At 48.3% G+C, this 16,136-nt stretch overlaps 1 protein-coding gene across 2 annotated transcripts in view; it reads right to left on the reverse strand.

Moving 5' to 3' along the window:
* The window catches only part of LOC123774666 (lanC-like protein 3), a 30,721-nt gene that overhangs the window by 12,225 nt on the left and 2,360 nt on the right, over window positions 1–16,136 (reverse strand). For both annotated transcript variants that reach the window (XM_069321977.1, XM_069321978.1), the window contains 2 exons: window positions 14,386–14,629; window positions 818–978 (listed from right to left, as the gene is read on the reverse strand). In XM_069321977.1, the coding sequence (XP_069178078.1) occupies window positions 818–978; window positions 14,386–14,629 (405 nt within the window). The remainder of the gene's footprint in view (window positions 1–817; window positions 979–14,385; window positions 14,630–16,136) is intronic.

Consider the following 16,136-nt stretch of genomic DNA (forward strand, 5'->3'; position numbering starts at 1 on the left):
TGGTTGACAGTGTCAAAAGCCTTACGCAGGTCCACAAATAACCCAACAGGAAACTCCTTTTTATCAAGAGCTGCGTGAATTAAGTTAATCATACTAATAAGTGCATCGTTAGTGCTTTTTTTGGGTCTGAAGCCATATTGACAAGAGCTAAGTATATTGTGTTTGGCTAGAAAAGAGTAAAGCTGCTTGTAGATTAGCTTTTCGAATATTTTTGACAAGTTAGGCAGGATTGATATAGGTCTGTAGTATTATAGGTATAGGTTAGGTAATAATTGTAATTACGAAGCAATAAGATGCTTATCTTAACATACTAAGTAGGTTAGGTAAGGTCGGTGTTTTCTATGAAGCTTTTCAAGGGAAACTATTATGTTAAGTATGTCACCTATGCACATATTTAATAAGTCAATATTGACTTATTAAATTTGCGAGAATGGGTTGCTGGGTAACTAGACGGACCCTTGTACTATCACAAAAATAAAGAATCCTAAATCCAAAAATAAAATAATCCTAAATTATTTTTTTATGTGGGGTCATTTATATATACATATAAATGAATATGACCCTAAGGAGTGGCCAGGAATCTGATAGATAAAAAAAAACTACCCCTTGTGCATTGAGATGGTTCAGCCCCACATACAATAGTTCTTTCAAGTTAAATCACACTCTTTGCACATTCGTCTCACTTCAAGAAAAATGTATGATTATAACATAAATATTTTACTGCAAAATGAACTTGATCTTAAACAATATTATTTACTAAATAAAAATATCCTTTTAAATAAAACAGGCAACTGAAGAAGGCAGCAATTATACTTGCATCATGATTAAGTTCAGAACGAAGCCAGAGTACTCCAGCGAGGTAACCTGAGCGTCCAACAAGAAATTCATCACCGCCACGAGAGTACCAATTCAATGGGGTTAAAATGGCAGCCAACTGTGAAAATTCTGATATGTACTTTTCTGATTCTTTCATATTTCCTGGAATAGAAGAATGTAATACTGTACTGGTATACTCAGCTTGCACTGTTTTGTATTTCAGTCAAAATACTGTACAGTACATACTGTACTGCACATACATACATTTTCAGTATACAAAATACAGTATGTTAAAGCACATACTGTATTTTCACTCGGGTGTGCAAACAGAGTTGTATAGTTGTAGACAGTCAGAACAAGAGAGAAGGTGGTGAAAATCAAAACCGTCAGTCGTTTCAAAGCGTTATATGACAAAGTGTGGGGAAGACAGGACACTACAAGCGTAGCTCTCATCCTGTAACTACGCTTAGGTAATTACACAGACACAAAATTAATGAGACACATCAGAAAAGAGGAGGATTACAGAATGGTCTAGATGACTTTTATCAAGCAAGAGAGGTAGTCTGAGAAGTAGGTGAGAAGTGACTTTAATCCAAGTTAATGCAATGTGATTAGATTTGGTATTAGGGTATGGAGACAAAGGTATTATGTACAAGATGATGGGAAGACAAAATGATGGAGTCTGAAAGAACAAAAACTGGGAGTAAATATAACCCCAAGCTTGTCATCATAGGCACATATTAACATGATAATATTAGCAACAAATGCAAAGCTAATGAACATTCCTTAGTCTCCAAGTACCCTGTACGTGTATCTGGAAGGAATTTTTTCAGAATGTTGTACACTACCTATGTTAGATTAGTACCTGTATGTAGTATGAAGCCCCGTGTGGAATCTCCATCTAAAATTGCATAAAGCAAAACTAGAGAAATTACAGAGGTCTGCTTAATGAATGACCACTGGAATACCTAAATAAGCCATGGGAAAAGACTAAGGAATCTAGACCTCACCACATTGGAAACAGAAAGGTAAGAGGTAACATGTTTATATACAAGATTCTTAAGAGGCAATAATAATAATAATAATAATAACAATAATAACAATAATATTTATTTACAAGAAGGTACAATGGGATGGTGAGATTACATACGATTGGTATTTTTACATTCTTGTAAAAAAATTCTTGTTACGGCCCTCTCGGGACGCAACGGGGTTCTCACTCTGATGTTGTTAGAGGAAGATATATGTATCCGTTCCCAAGCCAGTAGTGGCTATCAAGGGATGAGATCCGTGACGCAAGTAACTTAAAAGGGAGTAGGGAAAGAAAGTTAAGAACTTAATATTATACTTGTCACCATCACCAATTAAATATATAAAATCGAAAAGAGCACAGGGGGAGGGGTATTAACACTATACAAGGGGATTATGCACAATATAGTCTTCTGCTGAAGACTCTGGATCAAGAAGCTAGGTGCTGAGTCCGCGGTGCTTTCTTCGTGGCCTCAAGACGTGTCCTCTGAGAATGCCGAGCCTACCCTGGCCACAGGTCAGCCAAAACACAGGTCCACTGGGGGCACCGTCGTGGAGGCCGTCAACCACACGTCCAGCTGGTCTGCTGGCAGGTACTGAGCCACCAAGGCTGGTACGGCCACTCCACGAACGATATAAGGGGTACGCCCTAGACAGGAGTCTCGTGTGATATCACAAATCACCCTCCTGTCCTCAATACCCCAGTGGATTATCGTCTCCAACAGTCAGTCCCGGGTAAATCCTTTCACTGCCACTCCACTGGCAGGCTAACACACCACAGTGTTCTTCCGGGGGGAACGACGTCACAACAGCTGCAGCAAACTTCACAGTATGGAGACTGGCTGCCTCGGGTAGACTGACTCAACCTTCAACACAGTGGTCCCAGGTCGACTCTGTAGACAGACACGTCATCAATAACCGGGACACTAATACACCTCACTTACGGGCTCGGGCACAAACACCTGACGTATCCAGTCGGCGCTGTCGTCGGAGCACCACCTCACCAGAGGTCAGGAGCGGCGGTGTTGAGCGCTGAACCAGACTGGAAACTGGTCCTCGAGGCCAGTACACGCTGTCCTCACTAGGTGTCGTCGTCCGTTTGGCGGGGGTTTCGGGAGCTGACCCACAGATGGCGTGGGTGTCACTGCTCCAGGCTCGGACGCTGGATCCGGGTTCGTAACACCTCCCCACCAAAAAGAATTTGGTTTGGGGTTCTATAAAAAGAAACACAAACCAAATTAGTATGACGACACAACTCCAAATGGACACACATGCTTTATAATCTGGGATGGCGAGGCTGTCTCGTCTACTGAATTGTACTAAAGAAAATCCCTGGCACAAAGGGACCTTGAAAATGGCAGGCGATGACCTGCCTGACATAATCTTCCACACCTCCTCTGCGATGGCAAACAGGGACATCATCTCACACCTCTCGAGTAAGGATTGGTTTCGACACGATTTGGGGTGATTCGACACTTCCTTATGTCGTGGCACCGATGATGGCTGACCACAGACGGCATTTCTGGTGCCGGTCCGATGGTCCTTCAGGGAGACAGGAACCTGGAATACAGGGGTCTGATAATTCAGAGTGATAGCGACAGCGGGTAAAACAGTACTTACAGCATACTCTACTAGGTCCACACCTAGTCCCAACGGGGCTGCTCGTACGTCGCAGGTGGCATTCGCTCTGTCACCGTCAGGTCGACCAACGTTCCGCATAACGCTGTGTTGAGGCTCAGCAATCACGCGGGGGGTGTCAACCTGTCGGAAACAGTCACTCATATTATCACATGTCGTACCTCCTGTATCATCCATCACCTTCCAGGTCCCTTCTTCAACTGCAACACCTGCAGTACAAATCTCCAATCCCTGGGACCTCTTCACGATGTTCATGGGAGCCATCATTCTTCGGGTCGTCCACTGATCCTTATTGAGAACACTGGGAACACATATGAGCATCAAACAAAATATCGCTAAGAAACATGGGGCCAATTGAGGGATAAGCTTCCTGAACTTGTCATGTCCATAGCCGGCAACATCCACAAGCCTGGCTTGGACCGAAGAGGGCACTAGACCTTTTGAACACACCTCACATACCTCTGACGTCTGGGGAATCTCTGGCTGGTTCACTACATGCTGCAACTTGCCATACCGCAAGCACACCTCAGCCTTCGCTCCAGACTCGTTGGTATCCGTGGGCGTCTGCACACAAGGCCTCTCTTCTAGTTCAGGTACTTCTGCCATTGTAACCTCATGTTCCTTGTCGAGAGAAGAATCAGGAGACACTGCTAGATAACTGTCGATCTGCGGGGAGAGGACAAATTAGACATGTTCAAATCCGGGTCTGTCTCTACCTGGACATTACCACGGCCCGTTGTTACCTCAGACCTTGTTGTTCTGGTAGACTCTTCCACAACCTTGGGAAGATTGATGCTCCAATCTGTCACCAAGTCGTTGGCTAGTACCACGTCAATCCCAGCCACAGGGAGGGTATCGACTACTGCCAACGCACAGATGCCACTGAAGTAAGGAGAGTCGAGATGTACTGGCACTAAGGGGGCGATGTACTGCGTCCTTGGAAACCCAACCAGGACAACCTCTTGTCTCCCGTCCACACTTACTCCCTCGGGTACCGAGCTCTTCATGATCAGGGACTGGGCTGCTCCACTATCTCTGAGCACTACTACAGATCTACCAGTATGATCACTCGATACATACCCGCCTGAAGTGTGAGGGGAAAACAATCTGGGTTCTTCCTGCGTCGTCGTCGACTGGCTTCCTGCTGGTGATGTTCCACAGCTCATCAACATCACCTCCCTTCGTGCACTGCCACCTCTTCTGCCTCGGCACCTAGCAGCTACGTGCCCTTTCTGCCCACAAGTCCAGCACACCATATTCCTCCTCGGGCTCCGGTGTTTCGGACTGCTAGGACTTGTTCTTCGGGGGCTACTTGGGGGCGTCTTCTTAGCACTTTGTGGGACGGGTCTTTCTTCTTCTTCGTCGTGAGGTCTGTCAAACCGGCGCTGGTAATTCCTCGGGACGTACTTAGCAGACGGCCTATGAGTCAGGATATACTCTTCAGCCATGGTGGCTGCTGCACTCAAGGTCTCCACCTGCTGTTCCTCTAAGTACGTCTTGAGGTCTCCAGACAAACAATCCTTGAAGTCCTCGAGCAGAATCAACTGCTCGAGGTCTTCCCTGGTCTCCACCTTCCGAGAGGCGCACCATTCCTGGAAAAGTCGCTCCTTGATTGTAGCGAATTCGGTGAAAGTGTGCTCTGAGGTCTTCTTCAGGTTTCTGAACTTTTGCCTATACGCCTCAGGTACCAATTGGTACGCCATGAGCACAACCTTCTTCACCTTGTCATAATCGCTGGAGTCGTCAAGGGATAACGTAGAGTAGGCGATTTGGGCCTTCCCAGTCAAGACTGACTGTATCATGATGGCCCAATTCTCCCTTGGCCACTCCAAAGAGGCAGCGACTTTCTCGAAGGCTGCAAAGAACTTTGACACTTCCTTCTCATGGAATTTGGGGACCATTTTGATGTTTCTTACCGGATCGAAACCACTGGTGTCCGTCGTTTGCCTCCGCCCACCTAACCGCAATACTTCTAGTTCATGTTGTCTCTCCTTTTCCTCTCTGTCCTGTCGTTCTTGCCTGTCTCGTTCTTCTCTCTCTCTTTCTCGTTCTTCCCTCTCTCGTCTCTCTTCTCTTTCTCGCTCTTCTCTTTCTCGTTTCTCTTCTCTTTCTCGCTCTTCTTTTTCTCGTTTCTCTTCTCTTTCTCGGTCTTCTCTTCTTTCTTCTCTTTCTAATTCTAAACGCCTCATCGCCAATTCTTTTTCTTTCATCTCCACTTCTTTATCTTTTAATTCTCATTCTAATTCTAACTTCTTCCATTCAATTTCCCGATTAATTTCTAGGGCACGCATCTTGACTGTTAGGAAGCTGATATTAAGCTCACCTGCATCACTGTCAACGTCACTGCCCTTATCTTCCTTTTCCGTGGAAGCTATGTCTGCACTTTCCTTTGTACTAGGAGTCTCGCCTTCCTGTTTCTCTTCTGCCTTCAGGTGCCGGTGTACCTTGGACAAGATCTCCACACGGGAATCACTGGCACGGATCTTGATCTCCAGGTAGGCGCTCACTAGTACAAGCTCTGGTTTACTCAGATATTTTAATCTGGCAAGACAATCTTCTCTGTTCAGAAAAGCCTGAACCTTGTCCAGATCATCGATGGTAGCTTTTTCTGCCATTGTCACAGATGGAACCCTCAACTAGCACTTGACACACCGCTTACACGTTAGCACTTAACACACCGAGCACTGTTCTACGCCAATATTGCACTTTATCGCACCAAACACTGCACTTGCCAATATTGCACGTAATCACTTCGGGCACCGCACTACCCAATATTGCACCGAATCACAGCAAACACTTCGCTCTACAATATTGCACTGAATCACTGAGCACCGCACTACTCAATATTGCACCGAATCACAGCGAACACTTCGCTCTACAATATTGCACTGAATCACTGAGCACCGCACTACTCAATATTGCACTTAATCGCTTAATCACTCTGAGCACCGCACTGCACCATATCGCACTTAGTCACTCTGAGCACCGCACAGGACGTATAACGTCACAATCGTCTCACACAGGGGGAATTATATACAGGGATTACGCCACTTCACCACCCCTGTCAAACATATTTAACAAGGGGACGGATCCCGCTGGGGATGCCAATTATGTTACGGCCCTCTCGGGACGCAACGGGGTTCTCACTCTGATGTTGTTAGAGGAAGATATATGTATCCGTTCCCAAGCCAGTAGTGGCTATCAAGGGATGAGATCCGTGACGCAAGTAACTTAAAAGGGAGTAGGGAAAGAAAGTTAAGAACTTAATATTATACTTGTCACCATCACCAATTAAATATATAAAATTGAAAAGAGCACAGGGGGAGGGGTATTAACACTATACAAGGGGATTATGCACAATATAGTCTTCTGCTGAAGACTCTGGATCAAGAAGCTAGGTGCTGAGTCCGCGGTGCTTTCTTCGTGGCCTCAAGACGTGTCCTCTGAGAATGCCGAGCCTACCCTGGCCACAGGTCAGCCAAAACACAGGTCCACTGGGGGCACCGTCGTGGAGGCTGTCAACCACACGTCCAGCTGGTCTGCTGGCAGGTACTGAGCCACCAAGGCTGGTACGGCCACTCCACGAACGATAGAAGGGGTACGCCCTAGACAGGAGTCTCGTGTGATATCACAAATCACCCTCCTGTCCTCAATACCCCAGTGGATTATCGTCTCCAACAGTCGGTCCCGGGTAAATCCTTTCACTGCCACTCCACTGGCAGGCTAACACACCACAGTGTTCTTCCGGGGGGACGACGTCACAACAGCTGCAGCAAACTTCACAGTATGGAGACTGGCTGCCTCGGGTAGACTGACTCAACCTTCAACACAGTGGTCCCAGGTCGACTCTGTAAACAGACACGTCATCAATAACCGGGACACTAATACACCTCACTTACGGGCTCGGGCACAAACACCTGACGTATCCAGTCCATAGATGGCGCTGTCGTCGGAGCACCACCTCACCAGAGGTCAGGAGCGGCGGTGTTGAGCGCTGAACCAGACTGGAAACTGGTCCTCGAGGCCAGTACACGCTGTCCTCACTAGGTGTCGTCGTCCGTTTGGCGGGGGTTTCGGGAGCTGACCCACAGATGGCGTGGTTGTCACTGCTCCAGGCTCGGACGCTGGATCCGGGTTCGTAACACAAAGCCACTAACACACACACACTGCATTTCAGGCAGGTCCTTAATCTAACATATGAGGTAAGATGAAAAGTTACATTGTAGCAAAATGTATATCAACATATAACTTCAATATAAATTGACAGAGGTGATCACACTGGTGAAGATATGTCTTCACTTTGCAATGGCAAAGTGAACAAAAATAAAATGTTTAGCAAGAACATTGTAGAGAAGAGGACTTGGGTGGAAATTAGAAATTCAGATGGACCCTTGAGATGTAAAAAAAAAAACATTTCTTCAGCATAAAATTAGTGAACAAGTGGACTAAGCTTAAAGGGAAGGTAGTTGAGGCTAAATATATACACAATCTCATGAGTGAATAAATACGATAATGTAAAAGATCAGGAGCCAGTGCAATAGGTGACCAGTGATTGGAGAAGCTGAAGAAATGATCCAACATGTGGCTACTAAATACTAATTCCAACAATTGCAAGGTTCTGAAACTGAATGTAAGGAACAAGATGCTAGACACAAGGTACTAAATGCTAAAGAATAAAAAAAACTTTATGTCTCCCAATGGCTACACCAAATGGATATTATCAACTACACATATAAGGTTGGCCAACATTCAAAATGCCTTCAAAAACCTTAATAAGGAATCATTCAAGACCTTATATACAACAAATGTTTGATAAATTTTGGAATGTTTAGTGCCAGTGTGGAGGTTCACATCTTGTGAAACACAAAAAAACCAGCGTTGAATGTAATGAAACGCCATTTTCTGGGTGAGTCCCGGAGGCTCCCCGGAGCTATCCCAGGCTGATATGCTAATGTCAGACTTTGGCATCAGTCATGTGTATGGAGTTCTTAGGCCTACCGGGGACCACGGCCAGAACCGGGCCCCCTCAGAGAGGCAAGGGGAGCAATGGCCTATAGAAGCCCCCGTGTAGTTGGAAGCATTCTATGTCTGCCATCGACCGGAACAGGCACCCAGAAAGGTAAGCGCCCCAAAACAAACCCCTATTCTGGTTAAAATTGCTACCTAAAACCGAACTAGTGGATAGAACTCCCCTACCGAAAACAAGCAAACTAGTGTGACGTCACACACTGCCGCGCCGCTGTCTGCGCAGCTCCCCCCTCCCCGGGAGGGGGAAGGGGGAGCCCCAGACCCCCCGCGCCGGCTACCCACACCTCAGTTCTTGAGGCTGGATGTCAAAAACGCGAAAAACCGCCGACCGGAGGGAGGGAGGGATGCCGGGGAGCCTCCGGGACTCACCCAGAAAATGGCGTTTCATTACATTCAACGCTGGTTTTCTGGGGGGAGCCCCGTCGGCTCCCCGGAGCTAACTACCCACAGACAGAAAAAGAGGGACTTACCCGGGAGGCGGTCGTCGCTCACCCCTCAACTCGAAGCCGAGACAACTGGCTGCAACCGCCGACCCAAAGCAACACAGGCCCGACGAGGCCCAGGGACATTCACAAGGTAATGAGCAGCCAGGACCCTGTTCGACCACCAAAATCCCCGCGCCCGAATATCAGACCAAGACATATTCCCAAAGACGGCAGCAAGAGCCGCGAACTTACGAACGTCATGGGCACGGGGATAGACCGCAGGCTGGCTGGACCTAATAACCCGGCGGACGACCTGAGAGACCCGAACCCGCGAACAGGGAAGAAGGGAAACCGGATCAACCCACAGCGCGTCCCCGGACACAGAAGCTGTGGCGCGCAAATAACGGCGAAGCGCCGCAACCGGACACAAAACATGATGCACCCCCGGCCTGACCAACCAAGCATCAACCACCCATGGACCCCTCCGGAACGCAGCAGTCTCATTCTTCGCCAGAAAAGAAGGAGACGGCTGCAAACGAACAAAACTATCACCACGACCAAAAGAGCAGAAACCCCTGCGCCGGAGGAGAGCATGAAGCTGCCCTACCCGACCCCCAGAGGCCAAAGCCAACAAGAAAAGTGCCTTGAAAAAACAATCCTGGACCGAAGGGGCCACAACGAAACGAGGAGATGAAAGGAAAGCGAGCACTCTGTCCAAAGACCAGGACGGCTCAGGCGACGCATGAGCAGGCCGGAGGTGAAACAATGCACGAGACAGCTTGCGAAACGGCGCAGACGTAACATCGATACCGAAAGCAAGCTGAAGCGGCTCCACCAGCGCCACACGATACGAAGCGACAGTGTTAGGCATAAGATGACGGTCCTGAAACAACCACGAGAGGAAGGACAAGACCACCCGAACAGACAAAGAGCTAACACGACGAAGACGCAAAAAGAAACGGAAGGACCGCCAGGAAACTTCATACTGCCGCCGAGAAGAAGCCCTCAGGTGGGACACCAACAAGGAGGCCACCTGATCACCATAGAGATGATGATAGACTCGAGTCAAGAAAACCATTCGCGAAGACTCGAGGAGAAGATCGTACCAGCAACGTGACGTACCGGCCCGATCTGCTGAAAGAGGCGGAGCCGCGGGAAAACCCTCGGGTTCGGACACCGAGCAACCAGCGCCTGAAACCAAGGCTGGGCCGGCCACCAAGGGGCCAGAAGAACTCTCCCCCGGTAAGTCTCTAAGCGAGTCAGGACCTGGAGCAACAGCCGAACCGGGGGAAAGAGGTACAGGAACCCCCACCTCGACCAGTCGAGCCGAAAGGCATCGACCCCGACGGCCTCGCAATCGGGGAAGGGCGCCGCATAAACGGGAAGACGCCGCGACCACGCCGACGCGAAGAGGTCCACTTCGGGGCGCCCGAACGTCTGGCAAAGACAAAGGAAGGACTCGTCGTCGACCGTCCACTCCGTGGAGAGGGGAACGAAGCGAGACAGGGCGTCGGCCAAGACGTTGGACACGCCCCGTACGTGAACCGCCAGGAGAGCCAAACCCCGAGAACTCAGCAGACGAGTCACCCGAAGCGACCAACCCCAAAGAGACAAGGACCGCATCGAACCCCCGCGGTTCAGGCAATGAACCACCGGAGAGCAGTCCGAATGGAGCCGAATCGTCGATCCGCGGGCCACCCGAATCCTCCCCAGAGCAAACCACACTGCCGCGAACTCCCGCACCGTACTGTGAGCTCGACGGAAGGACGGATCCCAACGCCCCTGGCCGGCCTGGTGAGCACTGGTCACAAAACCCCAGCCGAGAGACGACGCATCCGTGTACACATCGAGCGAGGGCTCGGGTAGGCGCCAAGGCACTGAACCCCGAAAAACCCGAAGAGGAAGCCGGTGACGCAGCAACCGAGGGTCCTCCAGAAACAGACGAAGGCGGGACCGCAGCCGCAGGAGAGACTCCAGAGGGAGAGACAAGGAGGCGGTTCGAGAGTTCCACACGAGACCCAGCCAAGTCCGAACCTGAGAGGGAACCAGATGGGACTTCCTCCAGTTCACCAAGAACCCGAACCCGGCGAGCTGGGAAAGAACCAAATCCCTGGCTAGCAAGCAAGCTGACTGGCTGGGAGCCCAAACCAGCCAGTCGTCGAGGTAGGCCAACACCCGAACACCTAGGAGACGCAAACGAGCCACCACAACCCGTGTAAGGCGTGTGAACACGCGAGGTGCCAGGTTCAACCCGAACGGGAGACAACGAAAGCGGTAACTCAGACGCCCCACTACAAAACCGAGCCAGTCCCTGAACCGCGGATGAATCGGGACATGCCAATAAGCGTCCCGGAGGTCCAGGGACACCATCCAAGCTCCCGGCTCCAAGAGGACCCGAACCTGAGACAGCGTCGTCATCCGAAAGGAGGGGCAATGAACCCAGGGGTTCAGACGGGACAAGTCCAGAATGAACCGCAGGTCCGCGCAGTCCCGTTTCGGAACCGGAAACAGACGGGAAACCCATCTGAGGGACGACGTCGTTTCGACGATGCCCAAGCGTACCCACTCCAAGACGACTCGACAGAGCGCAGGGGAAGAAGCCTGCCCTGCCAGCCCCGACCCCCCAAAGGGGGGAGGGGCCACCCAACGCCACCGCAGGCCGCGAGACACGACCCGAAAGGCCCACGAATCGTGGGACCAGGCGCGGGCGAACAGCGCAAGCCGCCCCCCCATCGCCCCGTCAAGGGGGCAAACCGCGAAAGGGCCGGCGACCCTTACGAGACCCAGAACCCCGTACAGCGCGAACACCGCGCCGACCAGACGAGGGAGGGTCCGCAGGAGGAGCCAACCCCAAACCTGACACCAGAGGCCTACCACGACGAGAGGAACCCCGAGCCCTGGCACGACCTTTCCGGGAAGACCCACCCCGGGACCCCCGGAAAACCAACAAGTCCGACATCGGACGACAAGCCGCCGACGCAGCCTGAATAAACTGCGCCACGGCCGACTCCCCAAACAGGAGAGGACAAAAAGGTGAAGAACGCCTAAGAGCCAGAGCCCAAGCTGATTCCACGGAGGAACCCAGCACCGCCTGCCGACACGCGAGACGGGAAGCATAGAACAGGGAAACCGCATCCCGCAAAATCGGCGTGAACAGCTTCAACAAGGCAGCCGACGAACGCGCAGCCGAGGACAAGGTGCCGGACCCCGGGACGGACCCAAGCGTCCCCACATCCTCCACGAGCCAATCGGAAGACAGCTCCAGGAGGGAAAAGAACCGCAAGGCCGAACACAAAAGGCCCCGAGCGCGCAAGTCCTCCGCCACGAGCGCTGCCGAAAGGGAGGGAACCTGCACATGGAGCTGAAGAACGCCCACATCGCGGGGAAGGGCAGGGGCAAACAAGCACTCATTCAGGTACTCAAGTTCACCCCCCAGGAAAACCTGAAGCACCGTGGAAGCTTCCCGCCACTCCAGCGTGCGGGAACGACAGAAGGAATGCCAGGAATCCAGACCAAACCTCTAAAGCTGAACCCCAGGGACGTGTACACTCACGGGGACCTAGCAGGGGGCGCCACCGAGGAGAACAGTGGAAGGGCAAAAACAAACTGAATAAAATGACAGAACCCCCCACCAGGCAAAAAGAAAAAGAAAAACAAAACCCCGCAAGAGGACAGCGAACCCCAAGGAACAGAGCCGGCCGCGATGTCGGGAAATACAAGCTGAGCAGCACCCTGCGCCCCTACCAGTGCAAACTGCCTCTTACCTGCCGGTAACAAGGGAGAACAGAACACCCAAGAGCCCAACAGGCGGCCGAAAAACCGAAAGGTAAAACGGACCAGCAGAGGCAGACCCCGAGGAGCCTGTGGAAGGTGGCCCCAAGCCCCAAGGGCAGTACTTACAGGGCACCTAGGGAAGGCAGCCCTAGGCGCATGCAGCCCGAGTACTGAAGATAACTCCTGGCTCTCGCACCCACAAAACTAACACCACACACAAAGCACAGTGCAGTAGCGACACCGGAGCCAGAGCACACGACCATCGCCTATAGCATCAGCCTCAAGAACTGAGGTGTGGGTAGCCGGCGCGGGGGGTCTGGGGCTCCCCCTTCCCCCTCCCGGGGAGGGGGGAGCTGCGCAGACAGCGGCGCGGCAGTGTGTGACGTCACACTAGTTTGCTTGTTTTCGGTTGGGGAGTTCTATCCACTAGTTCGGTTTTAGGTAGCAATTTTAACCAGAATAGGGGTTTGTTTTGGGGCGCTTACCTTTCTGGGTGCCTGTTCCGGTCGATGGCAGACATAGAATGCTTCCAACTACACGGGGGCTTCTATAGGCCATTGCTCCCCTTGCCTCTCTGAGGGGGCCCGGTTCTGGCCGTGGTCCCCGGTAGGCCTAAGAACTCCATACACATGACTGATGCCAAAGTCTGACATTAGCATATCAGCCTGGGATAGCTCCGGGGAGCCGACGGGGCTCCCCCCAGAAAAAGTTGGAGAACTCCAGAGGTGTATGACTAGACTAGTCCCAGAGCTGAGAAATTTGAACAACAGGGAAAGATTAAAAGAATTAAACCTCATATCACTGGAAAAAAAGAAATCAGAAGAGATATGATTTACACACACACAGATCCTCAGGGAACAAGACAAGGCAGATAAGGACAAACTACTTGGATTGGTTGGTACAATCACAAGGGAACACAGATGAAAACTAAGTATCCATGTGCGTCTCAGACATTATAAAGAATTTGTTCAATGTCAGAAAAGTGAACAAATCAAATGACTAAGAAGTGAAGTAGTAAATGCAGACTATTCACACCTACAAATGTAGATGAGACAGGGTCCAAAATGCATGTCGAGAATAGGAAGAGTAATAGATAAAGAAAAGAATCTAGTAATATCATAGATGTAGAAGGAGGGAAGGGAAGGGAACTGTTATGAGAAAGAACCTTGCCATTATGACTATACTGTTAGCACTTGGAAGGAAGCACACCTCAAAGAAAAAGAATGTCCTGACTACAAAAGAATTGTCAGGTACAAGAAGAGGGAAAAATTGCTGCTCCCCACCCCCACAAGAAATGATTCTGAACATGGCAAAATATGTCAAATACTAATCCTGGGCAGGACAGAAATGGTTGGACACATTTCCTTTCACCTAATACTGCTATTCAACTAGCAGTAAGAAGGTACTCAGAAGTTAGTCAGCTTGCTGTGGGGTTGCATCCTGGGCAGGGTAAGTAATTCGACCTTGAACCTCAATATAAGCCTAACATGTATGAATACAGTCAAAATGTATGAATACACCCTGCCTTCCTGTCCCCGAACACAATGAATTATTATTATTAGAGGTAGAAAATTACAGAAGTCAGAATTGAAGGTGTACGGAGTTTGCATTTGCCAAAGAAAGATACAATTATTTCTCTGGGAAATACCAGTGCTTGTGAAATATGCAGACTTACCTAGTGCATGAAATAATGCAGCTGCCACAGCATATATGCCAGCATTGCCCAGTAAAAATGCAACAATATCAACCTTCCTGCCACGAGCCCTAGTATGGTTGGCATTCTCTAGTGCAGGTTTCAAATATCCCATTGCATGCTCCAAAAGACGGTCCCTCTCTTCAGCAAATTCTGGCATTTTAGACAGACGATAGAGCATGTACACTGCTCCTGCCAATCCAACATAGAGGCCTCCATCATAGTTCTGTTGAATGGACATCATCATCAGCATGTGTGAAATATAAGTACACTGTAGTCCTGCACACATGTACAGCCTAACTTAAAAGATTGTAATTTTTTTTTTTTTTAAGAGATCCTTCATCCAAAGTATCAACTAGAAATACAATTAAGCTGATTAAGAGACCCAGTGACTGAGGAGTATTTTTCCAAATATGAAATATGGTGAAAAATTTTAAACAAATCTCTCATTATTTGCCAACAGCATCGTGAAATTTTCATCCCAATATGTTAAGAAATTATTTTTTTTACAAATTTCTAAAAAAATAAATGCGTACATGACGGGCAGCAACCGGTACTATTAATATCGATAACACCTCCTATTTACTAGAAATCAGGGATAAAGAGATGCAAGCACCTGTTCGACGCACAAAGTACTGCACAGTAGTATTAAGGAGGGTCCACAAAGTGGATATGCAGCTAGTGCCACCTGGAAGGCCAGATTTCACACAGAATAATGAGTTAGTATGTTATTATGCTCTATTATATTATACAGCTTATCATATAAATACATTGCCCCAATGGCAATATTTCTTATGCCCCTTTGTACGAAAAGCTGACAACCACTATTTTTTCTTTCTCTCTCTCTCCTTTGTTTTTATGTGGATTTTGTTGTAACTTCTACATCGTAGAGAATGTATATCCGGCACTAAGCATGTGAAGTTGGAGCGAAATTGGTCAACACTTTAATCACCCACAGATGGCAGAAGTTGTGACTTTTATTTTTGTTTGGGTCAATTTATTTACAGAATTTAAACTCTATTCTCTTTGTCTCTTTAGGTTGTACTGATGAATGAGGACCAAATGAGCGCCTTATCACTTATATATGGGCAATAAAGTTACTGCAATATATATGTTTGTTATCCCTATCCTATCGCTGTATTTTTTGTTTTTTTGGAGGGTTATTTTTTCTCGACTATTTCAACACACATTGATCTACAACTTTCCCATATTCGAGTACGAATGTCAAGCAATGTTTATTAAAACATACAAGAAAATTCATTAATTAGAACTACCATATTTATTGTCAATAACTTAAATTTCAATTATCTCTAAAAAAAATTTCAACTTTGAGACAGCTTCAAAAATTTAGTTTCTGACCGATTCTCACCATTTTTACATATGTGCAAAGTGCTTAGTACTAAGGTTTCCTCACTCTCGTTTAGTAATAAAACCATAACTTTCGGAGTTATAAATTTTTTGAGTCTAAATTTTGCACATACTATTTGGATGGCCATATTGAAAAAATCTTTTACAGTAAACTATACTCTCAAACAATATTTTTCAACAAGGAAACTGAATGTTATATGCCATTCTGAGACCATAATGAATAAAATAACATTTGGTGACATTTTAATATTTTTAAAGCTACTGTAATTTGAAATTTTGAAATTTTGAAATTTTTTTCTATTTTATTTTTAACTTTTTTTTCTGTTCATGGTATGATGTTGATCCATTAGGAAAAGTTGAAGCAT

This window comes from Procambarus clarkii, chromosome 10, assembly GCF_040958095.1.
Source record: "Procambarus clarkii isolate CNS0578487 chromosome 10, FALCON_Pclarkii_2.0, whole genome shotgun sequence".
In the NCBI taxonomy this organism is placed as follows: Eukaryota; Metazoa; Arthropoda; class Malacostraca; order Decapoda; family Cambaridae; genus Procambarus; species Procambarus clarkii.